This window comes from Marmota monax, unplaced genomic scaffold (genome assembly GCF_021218885.2).
Source record: "Marmota monax isolate L192 unplaced genomic scaffold, Marmota_monax_Labrador192_F-V1.1 WCK01_AAM20220418_F8-fsc00337, whole genome shotgun sequence".
In the NCBI taxonomy this organism is placed as follows: domain Eukaryota; kingdom Metazoa; phylum Chordata; class Mammalia; order Rodentia; family Sciuridae; genus Marmota; species Marmota monax.
In genome coordinates, this window is record NW_026691996.1 from 202,040 (window position 1) to 225,429 (window position 23,390).

General features: G+C 36.3%; 1 protein-coding gene across 2 annotated transcripts; it reads left to right on the top strand.

Moving 5' to 3' along the window:
• Positions 1 to 1,919: 1,919 nt before the first annotated feature.
• On the top strand, positions 1,920 to 18,778 carry Mat2b (methionine adenosyltransferase 2 non-catalytic beta subunit). Of its 2 annotated transcripts, none has more exons than XM_046451208.2 (7): positions 1,920 to 2,191; positions 12,428 to 12,622; positions 13,771 to 13,885; positions 14,069 to 14,221; positions 15,177 to 15,370; positions 17,237 to 17,350; positions 17,697 to 18,778. In XM_046451208.2, exons 1-7 carry the CDS (start codon positions 2,162 to 2,164, stop codon positions 17,865 to 17,867), a joined length of 972 nt encoding a protein of 323 aa, XP_046307164.1. In that variant the 5' UTR covers positions 1,920 to 2,161; the 3' UTR covers positions 17,868 to 18,778. The 2 variants fall into 2 exon arrangements, with proteins under 2 accessions (XP_046307164.1, XP_046307155.1); XM_046451199.2 differs by lacking the exon at positions 1,920 to 2,191 and adding an exon at positions 4,492 to 4,659.
• Positions 18,779 to 23,390: the final 4,612 nt, after the last annotated feature.

Genomic DNA, 23,390 nt, shown 5'->3' on the forward strand with positions numbered 1-23,390 from the left:
AAGATATTAGAATAGCAAACAAACACAGAAAAAGAGGCTCAACATCTAGGAATTTCAAATTAAAACCATATTGAGATACTGTTTCTCACCTAATGGAATAGATAAAATTAAAAACACTAATATGAAAGGAAAAATTTTGACTCTACATTTTAGGCTTTTTCAGTTAGACCTGAGACTTAAATTGACATAAGACAAGCACACAAGGACTGGGGACATGGCTTAGTTGCATATTGCAAGGCCCTGGATTTGATCCCCAGCATCACCACCAAAAAAAAAAAAAGGAAAAAGAAAAGATATTCCCATATATTTTCATATATATCTTCATATATGAATATCTTCATATATGAAGATATTCCCCTATATTTTCTTCTAAGCTTGATAGGTTAGCCTTTGTACCTTGACAAAGTTAATTTTTAAGTTACATATTTAAATATAAACACTAGGGGCTGGGGTTGTAGCTCAGTGGTAGAGCACTTACCTAGCACTGTTACCGCTGTTGACCGGCGACGAGTCCTTGCTTCCCCATAACACCAGAGAAGCACACCCAGGCAAGGTCAGAGTAGAAAATAGAAGTTTATTAAAGGACAGCAGAAAAGACTTCTCCAGGAGGAAGAAGGGGACCCAAGAGATGGAATCCGTGGAAGTGCGGTTGTCTCTCCATTTTATAGTTTCTTTCAGTGATGGAATGTAGGTGGGAAGGCCCAAGGGGTGGGACACAGGTGGGCCAAAGAAGTAATCTGGTCAGGAAGGACTTCTGAGTCAGCACCTTCAAGTTTGCTGGGGGCTGTTCATTAACACTTCTTTGGGATGGGCTATCTTTAAGTTTGCTGGGGGCTGTTCATTAACACTTCTTTGGGATGGGCTACCTTTAAGTTTGCTGGGGGCTGCTCATTAACACTTCTTTGGGATGGGTTATCTTCATGTTTGCTGGGGGCTGTTCATTAACACTTCTTTGAGATGGGCTCTGGCCTTGGGCTTTTTCCTGGACCATTAACATTCCATGAGTTGTCCTGCATTTCCCTGAATTCATTCTCAACATAGCCTCCATTTTAGATCTTACTCCATATTAGACCTGATTTACCTAACTACACTGACTACCTAACTTTAAATCTGGCTTCAGCACCACATACAAATAAACAAATAAAATAAAGATAATGTGTCCATCTACAACTAAAAAACTAAATTTAAATTTTTTTTAAATAAGAATTTAAAATTTTTTAAAAATGTAAACAACAAAAGTTTATGATGTAGACACTCTGAATGCCTCCTAGAGTTTGCCATGTGCTGTAAATTCTAAATGAGCAGAATATAAAGACTTAAGTAATTTTTTTCAAGCCCAGTTAAAATGGCAATTTTGGTTGCTTTTTAAATTGGCACAGAGCCATAATCCAAAACAGTTGTTCAAAACTTAACTTTTACAATTATTTTGCTTAATTTCTGGAGAATGATTTTGTTGTATAGGTTTTGTGGTGCACTCAAGTTTGGGAATTTCTGGCTAGAACTCCTTAATGCTTGGCTAGATTTAAGGCCACTTCACCTACCATTTTCTCAAACAATAAGAGAGAGGGCCAAAGAATGTTAATGGAAATAACCTGCTGCACTCACACATCCGTGTGCTGTTACCACCAGTGCTTTTTATTATCCCTTGAAATAATTAATTAAAAATCACTGCGGGGAAAAGCTTTGGAGAATTTTACAAAACACATTGTTACAGTAAGATATGATGGTATAACCTATTTTAGGAAAGGAATCATTTACTGGGACTGTGCTTTCCAAAAGCTTGCTTATGCTTTCCTTCTAGGAGAGAAAATTTCATCAAGCCTGGACAGGAAGTTGTAGGGTTTTTTTTTCTTTTTAATAGCTGTTTCTGCCATATGGTTTTGATAATGGATTCTAGTTTGTCTGGCAATGAAACATGAAACTTCTCATTGGGTATTTTGGAAACTACCACGGGGAATCAGCTGCCAGCTTACTGCTTTGTGGAAAACTGCACGAGGTTCCGGGATTGGAATCAAAATGCTAATATAAAAGGTCAAGTGAAGCTGCGCCTCACGTTTTGAGCGTGCCTACTCTTTCTGAAGGCGGAGGAAACAAAGAGCCAGCCCGAGAAGGCAGTTGCTGAGACCTATTCCGATTGTTTTCCCGAAATAATTTTGGAATCATGCCTGAAATGCCGGAGGACATGGAACAGGTAAGAGTTAGCAATGAAAGAAATTAAGAGTGTGTTTAAAAGCATTTCGGTGAACGCCTGGTACAAGCAGAATGGGTATGTAAAGAAAATAGAAACTGGCGTCATTCATTTCCTTAAAGCATAACCTTAGGACACTGAGTTACTGACCCAGGAAACCTGGTTATGGAGCCCTCAGCTAACATTAATTGACAAAAATAAATGCAAAACATAACAGCAGTTTCATATGCCAAATTAAATGTAATGATAAGTAAAGGTTCTATGTAAACAAGGATTTTATTCATGCATTAGCTTTTGTGTGACTTGAATCTGCTAACATTTAACTTTTAGTTTTAGGCCGTTCCCTTTGGGTTTGGCCTCCCTGTGAAGTTGCATATTGTCTGTAAAAGGATAGTTAATGCACACAGAACCTATCATTAAAGGAAATGATTAGAAATGGTACCCGAATATATGTCCCTAGAACTGTATCTAGTTTTCCCTTCCCCCATCAGTACAGGGGATTGAGCTCAGGGTCTTGGGCTCAAGCACTTGCACTACCACTGGGCTACATCCACAGGCCCTATACCCAGCTTTTACCTGGCAAACATCAAACCAGATTCTTAAATACAGAGAAGTACTTTGTTCCTCACTCAAGTAGGCTCTGAGAATTAAAATGCCAATTACATATGTAAACTCTTGAAATCTCCTAGATGGACCCAGTTTTTCCCTCCTCGAGGAAGATTAGATTGCATCACACATTAAAACTAACAACTTTAAACAAAACTCCCACTTTTAAGGAAAGATAATGAAGAAGAGGATCTTGAGTCAGTTCTTTCCTCAGCAGTTTTATCATCTCCTGATTATGCTTGTTTAGTGCCTGGGCAATCCGCACTAGAATTTCCTAAATAATGCTAAATTCATGAATTCACAAGCACTAAACTGTCTGGATTTAAAAAAGCAGTGGGGGGAGGGTGAAGAATCTCAAGCTGCCTTTGGTTACTGTTCCACAAAAACTTTTGTGTTTACGTGAATAAGGAAGTGAGTTATTTGGGAGGTTGGGAGGAAGGAAAGTCACGGGTCTCTGAGGTAGAAAAACTTTCTTAGGGTGTTTGATCTTTAGTTCTACAATAAACCAGAGGGATCTTAAAAATAAGACCTTTTTAGGGAAATCCAAGCCATGGTCACGTTTGTGGGCAACTTTTAAATCTTTCATTCCGGTGTATGGACTTGCACACTCACAAGGTTCACGGTTCAGTTAAAAGTGGAAGAATCCTAGAACCCTTCGTGCTCTGTGTGGGATTCCCCCGCCCCCAACACACGCCTTCCCTGCGTAAATTTCAGAGGCTTGGCTGACAGGGGTCTTTTGAGATTTAGAACTGGAAGGGAATTCAGTTAAATGCTTGGTCAGTCTCAATCGTTTGTGCTGTTGTTTCTGCTGATTTACTTTTTTTTTTTTTTTTTTTGGTGGTGGTGCTGGGGATTGAATCCAGGGCCTTGTGCTTGCGGGACAAGCACTGACTTACTTTTAAAAAGCGATACAGGTGGGAAAACGCCCAGCTTCGCCCTCCCCATCCTTCTTCAATCTGCGTTCCCCACCAAGGCTTTGTTCCCAGAGGCTGGCAAGGCACTCTAAGCCGAAGCTTCTTAAACATTGGCCTTGACTCCTGTTAAAGATACTGAGAAGTCAAGTCCAGGATCTATTACCAATTTTCATTACCAGTTTTAATTACTATGGATATGGATATGTTTTGAAGAGATACACAGATGATTCATCTCGTCTCCCACACCTTATTTTAAAATTGGTGCAAAATTAATTTTTGAAATTTCACAACTATTTTTTTCAGGATTCTAGAAAAACAAATGATTCCTGAGATGTTAATAACTCAGATGCTTGCACTTTTTATTCCAGTCTTTTACTGAATCTCTTAAAGACCACGCTTTATGCCCTAGAGCTATGTCCTTTCGTTGCCTCGCCGGACTTTAAATGTTTTATTCTATTGTATATGTTGCATGTTGTTGATTTTGATGTACTGTGCAAGTCCTGCAGACCTGAAATTCTAGGCGATTTAATTCTATCCCTGCCCAGTTAAGAAGAAAAAATAAGTGGAAAGAGAAAATAGAACAATTTCGGGGGCGGGGGGGGGGGGGGGACTTGGATTCACTGCTTAGGTCAGAGTCTTTGTTTTGTGTGTCGCTTTAAGATTTGGCGCGTGGGCTGGGAGCGTCCTGCACGGGCCCGCCCCCTTTTTGGAGCGTCCGCGGAGCGTGGCCAATCAACAGGCGCGACCATGGCGGCGGAAGTCGGAAGCCGCGAGCGGGGTCGGCCTTGGCCTAGGGGAGGCGGGCCGAGGACGGCTGAGCTGCTGCCCGAGGTAGTCAGGGGTCGGGGAGGTGGCGGCCGCTCCGGCGGCGGCGCGAAGACGGCGGGCATGGTAGGACGGGAGAAAGAGCTCTCCATCCACTTCGTTCCCGGGAGCTGCCGGCTGGTGGAGGTGAGTGGTACTGGAGTCTTCTGTGGGAACCTGGTCGGCGAAGAGTACTGCTGCCTCCGGGGGCTCGGGTAGTTTTCTAGTTGCTGCCCTTCAGATTCGCAGCCTCTGGCTGGAGGCGCTCCGGAGCCTCCTCCCTAGTCGCGGAGCCGCTGGGGACGCAGCCGGATTTGTTTACTTCTGCGCGCAGCAGTCACTGTCCGCTTTCCCAGCCGCTGCGGCAGGAAGCTCCGAGGTGGAGGTTTTATTTTCGAGTTTTCTGTCCTCCCCTCCTGGGGACCAGGAGGCGGGGCTTGCAGTTATTTCTGTTTTGATTCTTTATTCTTCATCTTTTGTTTGTGTTCCTTGATCTTTCAAGTTCATAGCTTTGAGAAAGAAGAGGGGAAGATAGCTTTTCAGAAACATCAGTGTTGGCTGTGACAACTCTGAACTCTTGCTTTGTACAGGCACTTCAGGCCGCGCGCTTCGCATTCGTTAATCTTTTGAGATTGTTATTCCCTCATTTTCAGAAGGGAAAACTGAGGCATGGCTGGTGGTTTTACGGTCGAGGGCTTTGAACCTCTGCATTTTGCATGATGGAAAGTGATTAGTGATGTTTCGAAGATCTATCCCTGGCATCCCCTCATCCTCCCCTCCATTCCGTTTTAGGCACCTTAACATTTATCCATGCGCAGAATATAGGCAGCACTGAGGATTGGAAGACTGCTAATCCCTGTATCAATATGTTATAGATGTGAGGAAGAATATAGGATATGGCTGTTTTTATTAATGAAGCATTTTTGTTTCCAAAATGTAATGGATTGTTTTCAACTCACTTTGAGACCAAGGTTTAAGTAGCCCATCTATCAAAACTTTACCAATCTTCCCATGTATCCCAAACTGCTGAGTACCTGTTACCTATTGCTTTGTATACCTGCAATACGTTTATTTTATACATGTATTTATTTGTGTGTATATACAGCTTACTTTGTTTTTAAAGTTTAGTAAAGAAATGAAAAATGGCATTTCATGTTTTCCTCAATTAAAAATGGTACAAGATCTTGGCACCCACTTGTTGCTCTCTCAAAACCTGTAGCAGTAAAATTCACTGGTTCACAAGGACACTTACAGTTTATGTTACAGAAGCAGCTCCTAATGATTCCTATTAAGAATACTATATGTGGTACAATAATAGGGTGACAATAGAGTCAGACCTATGTAAGTAGTCATGAGATCTTAGTTTATTAAATTCCAGGGGTGCGTAGGTAAAGGTCCACTTCTGTAGGAACACTGGGAGAATTAATTAAAAATTCATTGTGAAAATTTGCCAAATTTAAAAATTAAAGTATTAAGATACTAAATTTCTTAACTCCTTTCAGATATTTATGATATTTCACTTTACTTTTTGAGAAATCACTGCCCCAGAGTATTCTGTTGAACCATTTGGAAAGAGCCATTCATCTCCCAATATCTATACAATATGATATCATTTGATTAGATAGCATGAGTACTAGCTCTGTATTTATTTATATGTACTTAATATTTCAAGAATTTTTTAGTGTCTATATACCTGATCACCTGAAGTGGTTGCATTTCATATACCTAAGACTTTGTACAGTATGGCAGATATGTTTAGAGTGACAAACTGGTGTTTGTTTTGTTTTTTTAGAGCTTTGTAGTTATACATGGTAGCTGGGTTCATACTGACAAACTTATAAATGCATGGAATTTGGTTTCATTTATAATCCTCCCCTTTTCTCATCTTTCCTCCCTCCCCTCTCCTTTCTATACTAGACTTTCTTTTACTTATTTTTTTACTTTTTTAGTTGTAGATAGACACAATACCTTTATTTATTTATTTTATTTTTAATGTAGTGCTGTGCTGAGGATTGAACTTAGTCATTCACATGTGCAAGAGCTTTACCACTGAGCTAGGACCCCAGCCCTGGATCTCCTCCTTTATTGCTGATCTTTCCTTTATCTTTGTGTTGTCCCATTCTTCTCTCCCCCTTTTACTCCAGCTTCCACATATGTGAAAACATTTGACCTTGGAGTTTGAGTTGGGCTTACTTCACTTAGCATGTTATTCTCCATTTTCATGCGTTTACCATTAAATGGCTGAGTAGAACTCCTTTGTATGTATACATCACAATTCTTTAATCTGTTCATCTTTTAACAGGCACATTAGCTGATTCCATAATTTAGCTCTTAAAAATTGTGCTGCTATAAACATTGAGGTGGCTGTATTACTGTAGGTTGCCAATTTCAGAACTTTTGGGGAAATACCAGGGAATGGGATAGCTTGGTCATGTGGAGGTTCAATCCTAGTTTTTTGAGAAATTTCCATACAGCTTTCCAGAATCTTGTACTAATCTGCAGTCCCACCAACAGTATACAGGCATACCTTTTTCCCCACACCCTTGCTAATATTTGTTATTGTTTGTATTCTTAATCGTTGTCATTTTTACTGGAGCAAGATGAAATCTTAGTGTAGGTTTTGTTTTTGGTGAGGCCCTTGCTAAGTTGCTGAGTGTGGCTTTGAATTTGCCATCCTCTTGGCTCATCTTTCCAAGCCCCAATGGCTACAGGTGTGCACTATTGCACTGCACTTAGTTTTGTTTTGATTTTCATTTCCTTGATAGCTTGAGATGTTGGTAATTTTTAAATTTATTCGTTGGCCATTTGTGTTTCTTCTTTTAAGAAGTTTCTATTCTTTTGCCCATTTATTGATTTTTTTTTTTTTTTTTTTTTTAAGTTTTTGAGTTCTTTGTGTGTTGTGGACATTAATCCCCTATCCGAGGAGTAGCTAGCCAAGATTTTCTTCCATTCTATAAGGTCTTTCTTCATACTCTTGTTTCCTTTGCTGTGCAAAAGCTTTTTGGTTTGATGGCTTCCCACTTATTGATTCTTGGTTTTATTTTTGCAGTTAGGGTGTTAAACTGATGTTTGATCTGCTTTACCCTTAAAATAACTTTTTTTTTTTTTTTTTTTTTTTTTTTTAGTAAAGCAGACTTCTCAGGCAGACAAAATATTTTTAATTTTATTGTGGTTTGGTTAACCTGGCAGCTTTTTTTTTTTTTTCTCTTCATTCCTTGAAGTGTTTGGACATTCCTGTGTTTTGCAGGAAAAAATTAATGATAGTCTAAAGTAATATTTAAAGGAATAGTTATATTCCTATAACAACAAAACAATGTACTTTCAAGAGCTTCAGGAACAGTTTAGTTTATATAGAAACAAACTGGAAAATGGAAGAGCTGTTTTGGGTATTTTTAATTTGTAATGTGTATTCTGTTTCTCAATTACCAATAAACTTGCAATTCATATGGCGAGGGCAGGTTGGGCGGGGCTGGGTTTTGCTCTTATACAGATGACAGAAGGTGCTCTTTGTGTCTTTAGAGAGACCTGAACTATTTGAAAAGGGGAAAAAGTTACCTTAAGTAAATGAAGCTCTTTTCTCCCTCTTCAGATCCTTTGTAAGAAAGATAATTTAGAAAATGGTAGAATTATAGAACTTAAAGTTGCAAGAGCCTTAGTCATCTAGTCCACATGCCTCATTTTGTCAAAGAGAAATTGGATCAATAGATATGTAATAATTTCTCAGAATGACAGTTTGTAGCATAGCAGATGAAACTTTAATCACTGACCAAACCAAATGTAGGTTCAGAGAGTTGAAACAAGATTCATTGTATTTGGCTTGACCATAGAAACAATAAGACTCAAGTTCAGCTTACAACTTTTTTCTTTTTACCATGGATAAAATCTTTAAAAATCAGGGTCCTCTTTTGGAAATTACGAAAGTGGAACAGCCTACATTTATATAACACTTGAATTATTTCAAATATAAGGTTGTATACTGTTATTTCCATTTCAATAGTGCTTGCATTTTTTCATAACAGAAAATTCTTAAGCATTAACATTTGATTCCTGAGTAATGTATATTATTTGATATTTTCTTCTTGGGATCTTATATATTATTCCAAGGTATAAGGTTATAAAGTCGTGTTTTACTCATGAAACCCTTGTTCTTGTTTTTCTTTATTTTTATTCTAACTTGTTACATATGACAGCAGAATTCATTACACTTCATATTACACAATAGAGCACAGTTTTTTATATCTCTAGTTATACACAAAGTAGAGTCACACCATTTGTGTCTTCATACATGTACCTAGAGTAATGATGTCCATCTCATTCCACCATCTTTTCTACCCCAATTTCCCCTCCCACACCTTTGCCCAATTTAGAGTTCATCTAATTAGTCCTTGTGTTTAAAGTGTATTCTATTTCAAATTAAACCTTTAATTTTTTCCCCTCTCTGGTACTAGGAATTGAACCCAAGGCCCAATGCATGCCTGAGGCAAAAGCCCTACTACAGTTATACACCCAGCCCCATGTAATTTGCTATAGTGTTATAGTTCTATGAGAACAAAAGCTTTTTTTGTTTGATTTTTTTTTCCAAGGGAATGATCAATGGATTTTATACCATGATGTAGTGAGATTTATTCTTGCAAAGCAAGAACATTTCAACATGAGAAAATCAACCTATGGTATACATTGTATTAACAGAATACAGGTAAACAGAAACAATGAGTCAATTGATGCAGATAAACCTTTTACAAAATTCAAGTCCTGTTTGTTTATTTTTTTGTTTTCCTTCTTTTTGTATTGGGGATTAAACTCTGGGTACTTTAACACTGAGCCACATCCCCAGCCCCCTTTTCTATTTTTTATTTTGAAACAGAAACTCAATAACTTGCTGAGGCTTCACTAAGTTGCTGAGGCAGGTTTGGAATTTGCAACCCTCCTCTCTTTGCCTCCCTGGGCTTTGGGATTACAGGCATGTGCCTTCTCACCCAGCTAGCTGCCTTCTTCTTAAACTTAATACTTTACCAAATCAAAGATGCTCTTAGATTCATAAGATCATCTGGGCTTTTATTTTAAGATGCTCTAAGATAGCGCAAAAAAAAAAAAAAAAAAAGCCTGCCAAACTGTGACACATTCATAAAATTCATCTTTTTCATTCACCAGAAAATGTTCTCCACAGGAATCAGTCAAGTACGGAGATCCTAAGATTCACTGTTTCATAACCACTGTGGTTTGATTTCTATTTCCAGTTTTCCTTTTTTGGGTGGTGCTGGGGTTTGAACCCAGGGCTTTGTGCATGTGAAGCAAGCACTCTACCTACTGAGCTATATCTCCAGCCCCATCCAGTTTTCCATTTTAAGGGAAAGATTATCATTTCTAAAAAGGTAATAGCAGTATCTTGTTTGTTTGGATAAAAGAAATGTATCTTTATGAAAAGCTTTGCACTTTCCTGGAGTTTAAGATTACAAATGTTCTCAAAGTACAGGCCCCAAGCCAGAATCACCTGGAAAATGTTTAGAACTGTGGAGTATCAGACCTACAGTTCTGAAAGCTCTCCAGTTGATTCTGGACCTCACTGTAATGATGGACTGGGAACTTTGATGTGATGACAATAGGAATGAAATTGAGTGAGTACAAATACACAGGCAAACCTTTTACTGGGGCCTCTGTCTGGGAAGGGAGTCACAGCTCCAACAAGTGTCAGCCATTTTTCACTAGAACAAAAGAAGGGTGGGATAAAGGCCAGGGCTGCTTTACCTCTGAGCCACACCCCCAGTTCTTTTTATTTTTTGAGACTGAGGGGGTGGGGGGGGTATCATTAAGTTTCTGAGGCTGATCTCAAACTTGGGCTTCTCTTGCTTGGATTCCTGAGTTCCTAGGATTCAGTATGTGCCTTTTCTCTGAACGAAGTGGTACCTGAGAACTGTTAAGTATTCATTTGCTTCTCTAGAGTGAAGGAAAAAGTGAGAAACTTGGAATACACTAAGTCATCTCTTTTCGGGGGAAGGGATTTAATCCAGGGGTAGTTTACCACTGAGTTGTATTTTCAGCCCTTTTTATTTTGTATTTTGAGACAGGAGTCTAAGTTGCTGAGAGCCTTGCTAAGCAGCTGAGGCTGGCCTTGAACTTGAAATTCTCCTGTCTCAGCCCCTGAGCTGTGGGGATTGTAGGGCTGCCCCACCTATGTCTTTCATTTTATCTTCCCAGGAGTTTGGAAAATTTATTCTGCCTAAGTTGTTTTCTGAATCTTATTTTTACTAGACTTGGAATATTATTTCCTCTTTACAGTTAAATCTTTGTAGAACTGTTTTCTTGCCAAAATTCAAAGAAAATATTTTGCTGACTGACATCCGTTTTGCATAAATCAACTGGTTTAGAGCCAAATGTCCCAACAGAGAACATGGATGAGATTGCTTTAAACTTTTTAAATGTTTTGAAATTGGTAGAACTAAACAATAATAATGATTCTTAAGAATTTATCCTGGGGGCTGGGGATGTGGCTCAAGTGGTAGCGCGCTCACCTGGCATGCGTGCGGCCCAGGTTCGATCCTCAGCACCACATACAAACAAAGATGTTGTGTCCACCGAGAACAAAAAAAATAAAAATAAATATTAAATTCTCTCTCTCTGTCTCTTTAAAAAAAAAATTATCCTCTACTGGTTTTTCCTGTCAGCCCTTTCATTTCAGGTTTTTCATAAGCTAGAAATATCTGACTTTTGTGTTTTTTTTTTTTTTTTAAGTGTATAAGTAATATAACTGAAGTAAGGTTTTAAAAAAATGTCTTTGGTTATTGTATACATAGTTTTTGAGAGCTCAGACTTAGATGTCTAAAATAACACTTGAAGTAAAAAGGCTTCAAGTTGATAAAACTTAATTAAGTCTTTAAAGTATTTTACTGCTAACTTACATGCATGTATGTGTATATATTTTTTGTTTAGTTTTTGCACTTCTGGGAATTGAGCCCACTAAGCTGTATCCCCTACCCTCTTTTATTTTTTATTTTGAAACAGGGTCTTGCTAAAATTGCTGGGGCTGGCCTCAGATTTGCAGATTCTTCTGCCTCAGACTCCTGACTTGCTGGGTTTACTGGTGTATACCACCAGTCACAGCCAATCACATCTTTTGCCAGATGGCGAAAGTTGATTTTTTTCTGGAGACTCGGAGGAAATTTAATGTTACTCATCTTGAGAAGAGAGAAATTTTGAAACTTTGTCTTGGATATCCAGAATTTACATTTTATTAAATAGTGTTTCTCTTAAATGTCTGTGTATAATTGTTTTTAAATCTAGGAACATAGGTCAATTTAAAATATTTTTTTTCCATCACTGTTTACTGAAGCTATTTCATATAGGCAAATATAAAGTTAACTCAGCATTTTCCAATCCAGTAAAATTTAGAAAGCATGTTGTGTTGTGAAGACTCAATTTATTTTTTCACATAAGCTCTTTTGAAATGTTGGCTAATTCTCAGAACCATCAAAATGTGATAAATAAATTGAGGTTTGAAGGAAAGTTTGGGATTAAAAACTGAAAAGTAGAAATGTCATCTTATATAAACATATTGGCAGTTATAATCTAAATACTTAATCAGACCATAAAAACAATTAAGACTTGTATATTTTTATAAACTGAACATAAAGTTTCTGTTTATTACTCATTGGGGGGGCATCATCAATCAAATGTAAAACCTGCTTTTGTTACCATGAAATCTAAATCAAATAAGATGATCATTTTATGTTTTTTTCCTTTAAAACTTTGAAGTGATAAAGTTGTTGATGCATTTTGATGAATTTTTATTCTTTGTATTGACTTGTAGATATGACAGAAGGTTAAAAAGCAGTCGACTTGAGGTATTTAGTGAATATGGCAACTCATTTCTTTGAGGGAATTATTTTCAAAGTGAATAATCACATTTTCTCTTTTTTAGGAGGAAGTAAACATCCCGAGTAGGCGGGTTCTAATTACTGGTGCCACTGGACTCCTTGGCAGAGCTGTATACAAAGAATTTCACCAGAATAATTGGCATGCTGTTGGTTGTGGTTTTAGAAGAGCAAGACCAAAATTTGAACAGGTTAATCTGTTGGATACTAATGCAGTTCATCACATCATTCATGAATTTCAGGTATGGTTGTCTGTTTATTTAAATACACACATGAATTATTAAGGATTTTCTAGATGACATAGAAAATGTGCTTGTCTAGAAAATGATATATTTAAAAGCACCCACAATATTCAGTACTGTTTATTGTAGTATGACAAAGGTATATGTAATCATTAAAAAGCTTACGGTGATACAGGTTGGCAAAGACAAAAACTTAAGCTTTTCATAAAATCCTTCATATTTGTGAATGACTTCTAAGTTAAAAACATTTTTCAAAAACTACATAGTTTATCTATATATCTGAAGCACCTACATCAGAATCATTTTGAAAACATGTTCTCAGGTCTCATTCCCTGAGATTGTAACTCAGGAAATCATCCCTCTTGGGGTCCAGAATGTTGCATTTTAAGAAGCACTCCAGATTATATACTTACAGTCTTGGAAGCACTCAATGATTGTCTCCTTAATTAATTGTTGAGAAGGAGTAAACTTGGTATATGATACACTGCCTCTGTCAGTCGTCTTGTTAGATCTTAGCTATCACTCAGCTCCTCTGGCAACTAGGTGCCTTTTGTCTAAGAGGACCTTTTATTTTATAGACCTTTATCTTGATGTCTGTCACATCAGTGAAATTCTCTTTACATTCGTCTTTTCCACTAGATTATGAAATTCTTGGTCTTCCCAAAATATCTGTTTTATAGGTGGCAGTCTGGATGCTCAACTAGGAATATGTACTTGCGCATACTTGATTTTCATTAAGCAATTGATCAAAAAATTTTTGATTTGAATTTGCAATTGATAATACTTCCCCTTTGTCATAAATATATTAAATATTAGGTCTCCCATTCAAATCGGGAGATTAAAATTTATTTTGATACTTAAATTCTATTTCTACATAGTTGGGAGAGTTTTTTCTGATTTTTTTCTAAGGATTACAAAATTTATCTTTGGGCGGACTTATTAGATATATTTGAGGAAATTTGAACCTTCGGGGGAATGAAGAAATGTGACAATACTACATTAAAGATTAACAGTGATCAATTTATTCTTAGTTGAAGAAATATTGATTTAAGGAACATTTTTCTCTGAATTAATTTACTCTGGAAAAGCTGTAATTCCTCTAATTTATTCCATTTTGGATTAAAAATACATTAATGCTTACCTTCCAGCCTCATGTCATAGTACATTGTGCAGCAGAGAGAAGACCAGATGTTGTAGAGAATCAGCCAGATGCTGCTTCTCAACTTAATGTGGATGCTTCTGGGAATTTAGCTAAGGAAGCAGGTAATGATGACTTCATAAAATCTTCATAAAATATTGAATCATCACTGAGTTTTTAAAGATTAAAGTTTTGTAGATGAGTTATAAGAGATTTGTAATATTGCACAGAACACACTGTTCTAAATTCCACTGAAGAGTAATGTCTTGTAAAAGACTTAATAGATTCATTTTTTTTTTCTTTTGTAGCTGCAATTGGAGCATTTCTCATTTATATTAGCTCAGATTATGTATTTGATGGAACAGATCCACCTTACAGTGAGGAAGACATACCAAGTCCCCTAAATTTGTATGGTAAAACAAAATTAGAAGGAGAAAAGGCAGTCCTGGAGAATAATTTGGGTAAGACATTCCTCTTTAGCCCCTGATTAAAGTTTTGCAGAAATTTTATTTAGGAGAGATATGGTTTTGTTTTGGGTTTTAAAATCAAGGAATATAAACCATTGGATAAAAATTAGAGAATATAGTTAATAAAAAGAAAAAACAAGGATTTTTTAAAATCCTGAAGGATTTGTACATCTAGACTTTTTCCCGTCCTATCAATATATGCGTATACATCTTTGCAACTTTTTTTTTTTCCTTCTTTTGAGGTACTGGGGATTGAACCCTGGGACATTCTACATGAATTACATCCCCAGTCATCCCTCCCCTCTCCACTACTTTTTTTTTTTTTTTTTTTTTTTGAGCAGGGTTTCACTAAATTGTTGAGGCTGGCCTATATCTTGTGATCTTCTTACCTTAGTCTCCCAAGTCACTGGTAATATAAGTGTGCACCATCATGCCTAGCTCATCTTTATAATTGCTATGTTCTACTTTGAATAAAATGTTCTTTATTGTTTTTTCTTTTAATCTGGCATCCAATCAGCATTATTTATTGTATTTGTTGTCCTATAGGTTTTATTTTTAATGATTATAATATAGAAATTGGGGGCCAGGTGTAGGGGTAGACAACCTGTAATCCCAGCAATTTAGCAAAACTTCTCTCAGAATAAAATATAATAAAGGACTGGGGATGTAGCTCAGTGGTAAGAGCATTCTGGATTCAAACCCTAGTACTGATTAAAAAATAATAATAATAATGTTACATGTAAACACATCCCAAGTGACAAAAGATGTTTATCGTATTCAAGATCATGTTTATTAAGTTGGCATGATAACAGGTGAGCTGTGTTATTTTGGTATATTTTTGTTAAAAGGCAAGTTTTTTATTGTGATACTCCTTAAATCCATATATTGTTCTTTTATCAAAACCTAGGAAACAATAGGTTTTAAAATGTCTGTTTATATTAATCTCTAGGAGCTGCTGTTTTGAGAATTCCTGTTCTGTATGGAGAAGTTGAAAAGCTTGAAGAAAGTGCTGTGACGGTCATGTTTGATAAAGTGCAGTTCAGCAACAAGTCAGCAAACATGGACCATTGGCAGCAGAGGTTTCCCACACATGTCAAAGATGTGGCTACTGTGTGTCGGCAGCTGGCAGAGAAGAGAATGCTGGTGAGTCTTTGGCAGGAATGGTTCCTAGCTTCCATCTTAATAAAGATTCACTTGTCTTTTCCATGCTTAAACTTTCATAGCTACGCTTGGAGTGTCAGTGAAAGTTAAAAATGCCTTTTTGAAACTAGGAGACCAAACAAAAATAGTTTATAGGTAATACACTATATTCATAAAGGATAAAAATATTCTCATGTTTGTTTATTTCTTACATATTTACAGACCCCATCTTTTTTTTTTTTTTTCTTTTTTTTGCAAGAGTGACAGAAAATTTGTAGTTGTTGTTTAGGTAATAAACTAATTACCTCATATCTTTTCGAACCCAGGGCCTTGTGCATGTGAGGCAGGCACTCTACCAACTGAGCTATGTCCCCAGCCACTAATGTCTTTTTTGTTTGTTTGGTACTGGGAACTGAACCCAGGGGTCCTTAATCTCTGAGCCACATCGACGGCTTTTTTAATATTTTATTTTGAAACAGGATCCCGCCAAGTTGTTTTAGGGCCTTGCTAAATTTCTGAGGCTTGCTTTGAACTCACGATTCTCCTGCCTCAGCCTCCTGAACCACTGGGATTACAGGTATTCACCACTGCACCCAGCATCACCTGATGACTTAGAAGTTTTGTTGATTAAGATATATTTAGTACCAGCGAGGCTAGGTGGTGCACACCTATAATCTCAGTGATTTGGGAAGCTGAGGTAGGAGAATTGCAAGTTCAAGGCCCGCCTTAGCAATTTAGTAAGGCTCCAAGCAACTTAACAACAACCTATCTCAAAATAAAAAAGGCAGCTGGGGGGTGTAGCTCAATGGTTAAGTTCCCCTGGTTCAATCCTTGGTAACCCCCAGAAAATTGTAGTGCCAAAGAAGAATCTAAGTAGGAATTTAGTCATTTTACCCACATTGAGAATAATTGATGGGGCATGGTGGATGTCTGTAATACCTGTGACTTGGGAAGCTGAGGCAGGCATATCGCAAGTTTGAGGTCAGTGATGATTTTTGTTTATAAAAGGCTATGGATGTAGCTCAGTGATAAAGCACCCCATTGATTTAGTCCCCAGTACTGCCAAAAGAAAAAAAAAGTTTGTATTTTGTTGTTTGAATAAGAGTTAATTTTAAATACTTGAGAAAGTTGGCACTAAATAAAAGGTCTATAGAATTAGGGACAGATTTAAAGTTTTGTTAATAGCACGGTTCGATATATATATATATATATATATATATATATATATTTTTTTTTTTTTTTTTTTTTTTTTTTTTTTTTTTTTTTATTTTTATTTTTTCCCCCTGTTACCAGGGATTGAACTGGGGGCACTTGACCACTGAGACACATCCCAGCCCTATTTTGTATATTATTGAGAGACAGGATCTCACTGATTTGCTTAACACCTCAGCCTCCCGAGCCTCTGGGATTACAGGTGTGAACCACCACACCTGGCTGTATTTTGATTTTTTTTTTTTTTTTAGTATATTATTATTTATAATAAGAATATTTAATTATCTTATCTTGAAAAAATGCTTATTAAATTTGGTTTTAGCCTTTTAGAATAATTTAAAGTATTCATTAACTTAGTCTATTTCCATGAAAATGTCTTAATTTTCAGGGTTATTATTATGTAAAATTGGAGGCATGTACATTTTTATTTCAAAAAAGTTCTTCAGAATGAATTTTAGAAAAATATTTTGTATGTGTGCTTAGCTGGTAAGAGTAATAGGAATTGGATTTTTGGATAATTGTGGAAAGTATTCCAGAAAATGAATGTTGCATTTTAGTTCTTGGATCTTTTATAAATTAGCTTTCTTGTCAAATCTATCATTCCATTCAACCCAAAAGTTTGAAACTATTTTGAATTTTTTGTGTCCTTATTCATAGGACCCATCAATTAAGGGAACCTTTCACTGGTCTGGTAATGAACAGATGACCAAGTATGAAATGGCATGTGCAATTGCAGATGCCTTCAACCTCCCCAGCAGTCACTTAAGACCTGTAAGTACATGGCATTTAAAAACTCCTAAAAGTCTAGATCCTTCACTGTAGTGTGTATTATTGTTTGTTGCTTTTGGATAACTTTATTTCCTGGTACTAATCAGAGTGAACTTTGCTCATATGTTTTCAGTTTGTAGTGATACTTTTCTCTAAATTATTATCTGTTTAAAAAAAAAAAAAAAGTCCATGAGTATTGATGAAATTAAATGTCTGCCATCAAAATAATACTTTACTTCCAGGGATGATACAAATCAGTTTTCTGGAACTATATGCAAAATGATATAAGAATAAAAGCCTGAAGGTGTGGTCCTTCGTTGACTTGCAATTTTTTTTTTCTCCCTTAAAGATCACTGACAGCCCAGTCATAGGAGCACAACGTCCACATAATGCTCAGCTTGACTGCTCCAAATTGGAGACCTTGGGCATTGGCCAGCGAACACCATTTCGAATTGGAATCAAGGAATCACTCTGGCCTTTCCTCATTGACAAGAGATGGAGACAGACAGTCTTTCACTAGTTTGTGTGTGTGTTTTTTTTTTTTTTTTTTTAATGAAAAGTATATAGTATGTGGCACTTTTTAAAGAAAAAAGGAAATAGTTTTGTATGGGTACTCTTTAATTGTTACTCTTAAATATATCTTTCAGGTAAATGATGCTCTTGCACTAGTGAAATTGTCTAAAGAAACTATAGGGCAATGATGCTTTATTTAGTGATGATTTTTGTTTATCATATTTGTTCTGGCTTAATTTGCAATTTGAAATAAAATTATGATTCTTAAATATTTAGAGCCAGGATGAATCAATCTGCTGTAGACTTATTTTGTATGAAATGCATTGTTCATTTCTACGAGTTCTGTATTTTCAGGTTTTTTTTTTTAAGCTGTTGACTCGTATGTTGATTGTTTAAAGTGTGAAGTCATACAAAAATCATTGGTGTTCATTATGTGCTTTGCTTGAGCTCAGATCAAAATATTTGAAGAAAGAAACTTTATTTTTGCAACTTAAGTACAGTTTTTATGCTTGAGATACTTCAATATGTTATGTATATGGGAACTTCTGCAGCTTGATGCCTCCTGCTTTCCTAGCAGTGTATGGTGAGCATTTGAGAGAGTGTGTATGTTTATTTTTAAATATAAATATAGAACTGTTCTTTTCATCCCATGTTGCTAAGTAATATTTCATATGTGTGGTTATAATAATAATAATAATAGATCTTGTAATTCTTTTGACCACTCATGAATAATAAATATGTACTGCTGGCATGTAATGCTTAGTTTTCTTGTATTCATTTTAAATGTAATGCCTAAACAATTGTTCTTTTTCTTTTTTAAAGAAAATTATATTGTTATGTAATATCTGATGCATACAAAATGTAGTTTATGTATGTTGAGAGAAAGCACACCAATAAATTGAACACTGAAGAACTCAACACTGGAGATCTACAGTGTGACTTTATCTGCTTGTACTAACTGAATAAAAATAACTAATCATGTGTATTATGCATTTACAAAGATTTACAAAGAATATACCTTCTTAAAAATGCAGAGTATTTGAATATGTTGTAAATTGCTATGTAATTTTCAGGTGACCTTGGCTTGGACAGTACTTGAGTTCTTAGTAAGGGAAGCCAGGAAGGTAAATTGACTCCTATGACTTGGCTGCTTCTATTCAGTAGTCATTGCAAATATTCTAATTTCACTTTTGAAGTTTTCTTTTCCCAGATTATGTTTTATTTCTGTCATTGGACACAGTATTTCTAATTTCCTAATATACTTAAAATTTTGGGATTAGAGTGGATCATACTTGGGTAATTTGGTTAAAACAGCAGTTCCCAGGTGCCATATATTTGAGGATTAACTGGAGAAATCTTACTGATTCTTAACCCTGGACCTGCTGAAATGGAACTTTGGAAATTGAGGCCTACTCATCTAGAAGGTTTTTTTGTTTTTTATTTTGTTTTAATTATAGATTGAACCTATAGGAACTTAACCACTGAGCCACATCCCCAGCCCTTGCTATAATTTTGAGAGGGGCTCTTCCTAAGTTGCTTAGGGCCTTGCTAAATAGCTGAGGCTGGCTTTGAAATCGCAATCATCCTGCTTCAGCCACTGGGATTCCACGCATGTGCCACCACTCCCAGTCTCATCTAGTTTTAAATACTTCCTGGGTGTTTCTAAGGTAGCCAGTGTGACACTTGCATTTGGCAAATGCTAAAAAAAAAAAAAAAAGTATATTTAAGTTGCTACATATCATATAGCCCAAAATTCAAAAACTTCAGAGAATAGAAACCTCATTCTTTTCTAGCCACCCATTTTCCATCTGTGCAAGAAACCAATATAGATCATGTTTCCAGAGGTGTTTTGCATATACAAGAATATACTCAAGGACTGGGGTTGTGGCTCAGTGGTACAGTGCCTGCCTAGCACATGTGAGGCACTGGGTTTAATCCTCAGCACCACATAAAAATATTGTGTCCATCTACAACTAAAGAAATATATAAAAATGTGTGTCCGTACTCTCCCTATCCCTCTTACACAAAGAGTGGTATGATATACATTTTGCCACCTTACTTTTCACTTAGTTTGTTCTATATAGAGAGAGTCTTTGAAATTTCAAAATGAAGTTTTAAATCTTACAGAAAAGTTGCCCTAAGTACAGGGACCTTTATTCCCTTTCCAGGGCCTCCATTTGTCAGCTGTTATATACATGTATATTATTTTCTGTTTTTTTAATACACATATATGCTATATTTTCCCTGAACTATTTAAGTTGAAGTCATGGTGCCTTGTCACTTCAGTGTGTTTTATAAGAATAGAATTGCACTTACACATGACTCATTAAAAGAAGTTATCTTTGATTCAATAAGGTATGGATCCCCATTGAAGTTTCATTAGGTAACCCAGTAATGTCCTTTATAGGGCTGCCAGTTCCAGAAGTACTCATGGCATTTGTCGCCATGTTGCTTTAGCTTCAATCTGGAAGAGTTCCTTGATCTTGACATCTCCCTACATAAGAAGCCAGAAAATTCACATTGGTAACTTCCAATCCAGTTTTATCATCAGGGTTTATTTTAGCTTCTCTCTTTGTGTATTTGTAGCTCCTTTCTCTTAACAGAAACCTATCTCCCATTATTCTTAATACATTTTCCCAACTCATTTATAAAACCCAACTGATCAAAAGTCCGCCCACTCATCACACAAGTCTCCATGAGACAGCTGAGCATTTCCAGACTACTGCCCCTCCCTCATGCCAGTGGCTATGCAGACCCCTGTAGTGGGCCCCAAGCCCATGGCTTACTGCACTAACAGCCACACAGGCCAACAGGTACCAGCAAACCACCAAAAGGAGGAGCTAAGTATTCCTTTCATTATTCCATTATGTCAATAAATAAAACCAATTTAATCATTCTGTAACTGTTGTGCTTAGACTATAAAATCTTAATAGCATGCTTTGAATGAGCTGTGTAAAGCTTTCATGTTTGTCAGATTTCATTCTGTGTCCACAAGTATCCATATACGCTACACATCCCAAATGTGTATCTGCGGAATAAGATCCAAAGAAGAGAAGTGGGCACACCTATAAATAATCCCAGCAACTTGGCTGAGGAGGGAGGACACAAGTTCAAGTTGAACCTGGGCAATTCAGTGAGATTCTGACTAAAAATGAAAAGAGCTGAGGAGGTAGCTCAGTAGTAAGGTTTCTCTGGGTTCAATCCGCAGTACCAAGGGAAAACATGTTTTTCCAGGAAAAAAGTCATTATTAGAATGACTGCTGAAGGTTTCCTCATTCTTTGTTTTGCTCCTGTTTTTGAAGGGCTGTTGGGAAAGAGTGGGAGGAAATTAAATTTTCTTTTGAACCAGAATGAGGGCTTTAAATCAAGGACAAGCAGCTCCAGTTATGGTGTGTCTCAATATGTGAGAGGTATAACATCTTGAACATATCTCAGTCTGTATGCTTAAGACACTTTCATGTCATAAAGTTGTTACTTCACATGGGTTTTAATACAGACTAGTAATCACTTCAGCCATTGTCAAAAAGTGAGAAATACACTGCTGTCCAGTAGCAAAACCTTTCAAAGAACTATTGGATTTTAAATTAAATCTTTGAAAAATAATCTCATTAACAATATGACAGGTTTTAAATCAAAGTCAAGCAGGTCATGAGTTTTTTGACTTAAAGGCAGCATTATATATATATATAGTAAAAAGAAATGACCAAATTTGGATTTGAATGTGATTCTACCAGGTGCTAGTGGCAAATGTATAAGTCAGCTTCATGTTGTTATAACAAAATGCCTGAGGCAGTACACTTGAGAGGTCTATTTTGACTCACTGTTCTCAAGGTTCTAGTCCAGGATGAAGTGGTGCCATTTCTTTGGTCCTCTAGCAAGAGCAGCACATCATATCAAGAGAGCATGTGGAATAAATCACTTCTATCGTGAGCCAGGAAGCAGAAATGAAAACAGAAAACATTATGGGACATCATAGTCCGTCCCTGTCAGGGCTTGTCCCCAATGACCTAAGGACCTCTGACTAGTCCCAACCTCCTAAAAATCCCACCAACCTACCTACCAAGCCTTTTAAATATGGACCGTTGGGGGATATTCATCATCCAAACCATACCACCAAGTTACTTTTACTTTATGAACTTCAAGTCTTTTTTAGAATTAAATGAATATCTCCTATTTTTGCAGACCTATTATAGAAATTCTTGGAAAAGAGATATTTGCAAATATGGCTGCAAAATTCCCAAATGGTTAAAAGTTGAGATTTGGGGGAGAGGTGCTGTACTTGTTATTGTCAATATTACCTTCACTTTTAGTCAAAAGATACTAAGAATTTCAAAAATAATATTACTAGCGGTTTTATTTGTGACTTAAAAACTATTTTCCAAGTTTTCTGCAATAAAATTATAAGAAATAAAATAAAATTATATATGGTAGGTAGGTTGGTGGGATTTTTAGGAGTTGGGGACTAGTGGGAGATCCTTAGGTCATTGGGGACAAGCCTTTACAGGGACTATGAGGTCCCATAATGCTTTCTGTTTTCATTTCTGCTTCCTGGCTCATGATAGAAGTGTACTTATAATATTCTGGAAATAACCTTTGAGAGATTTCAAAGATAAATTATTTTTGCAATGTCTTTTGCCTAATGACTTCTGAAACTTCTGTGTTTTGCCACAGAAATGGTAAAATACTTGAATTTATATGCACATAATTTTATCTCTGGAAATTGGATACATTCAAATTCATGTATTTACTTGCAAATGATTTATATAGAAAGATGGCTATGAAATTGCTCAGCTCTACTTACAATCGTTCTGCTTTCCATAGTCCCCACCTTGATTCTAATTTATAACATACATTCTAATTTATAACATTAAACAATTCTGATTTTTTGCCAGTTTGTTACAGAACTCAAAATATGTTGCCTTAAAAACGTAAATTTGATATAAAGGCCTCAAAATATTCTAATGTGAGATGCTAAAACTTATCCATGATAAGTCAAACACATTGGAAGTTTGGAGGGCTGGGAATAATTTTTTTTTCTCCTACAGTATTATCCCCCAGGCTTTAAGTGCTTAGTGTATGTATATATAAAGTATATATTATATATATATTAAGTCCTCAGAAAATTAAAAATGTGTGTATGGTTCTGGCTTTCAGAGGTGTTCTTCCATAGTTAGAATTCACACTGAAAAGAGAAGATGAGGATGAATGATGGAAAAAATGCATGCTATATGACAAAATTTCATATATGACATGAAATTTTCTGACACCATTTATCTCGTTGGATAACATGTCTTCTCAGGCACGAGGGATTTTGATCATTCCTAAAGTCAACTTAAAAAAAACCTCTCAATTTCTCTAGATGACCCATTACAGATCCATCCTGTGTGATTTACATAATTCTGCCAAACCTAAGTTAGTAAGTTTAATGATTTCTATCTACAGATGAGTTTATCAGGCTTAGGCTATTTCTTTTATTTAAAATCTTAGAGTTGTTTGTAAGCTGGTGAGAATGTTCGTGAGAATGCTAATT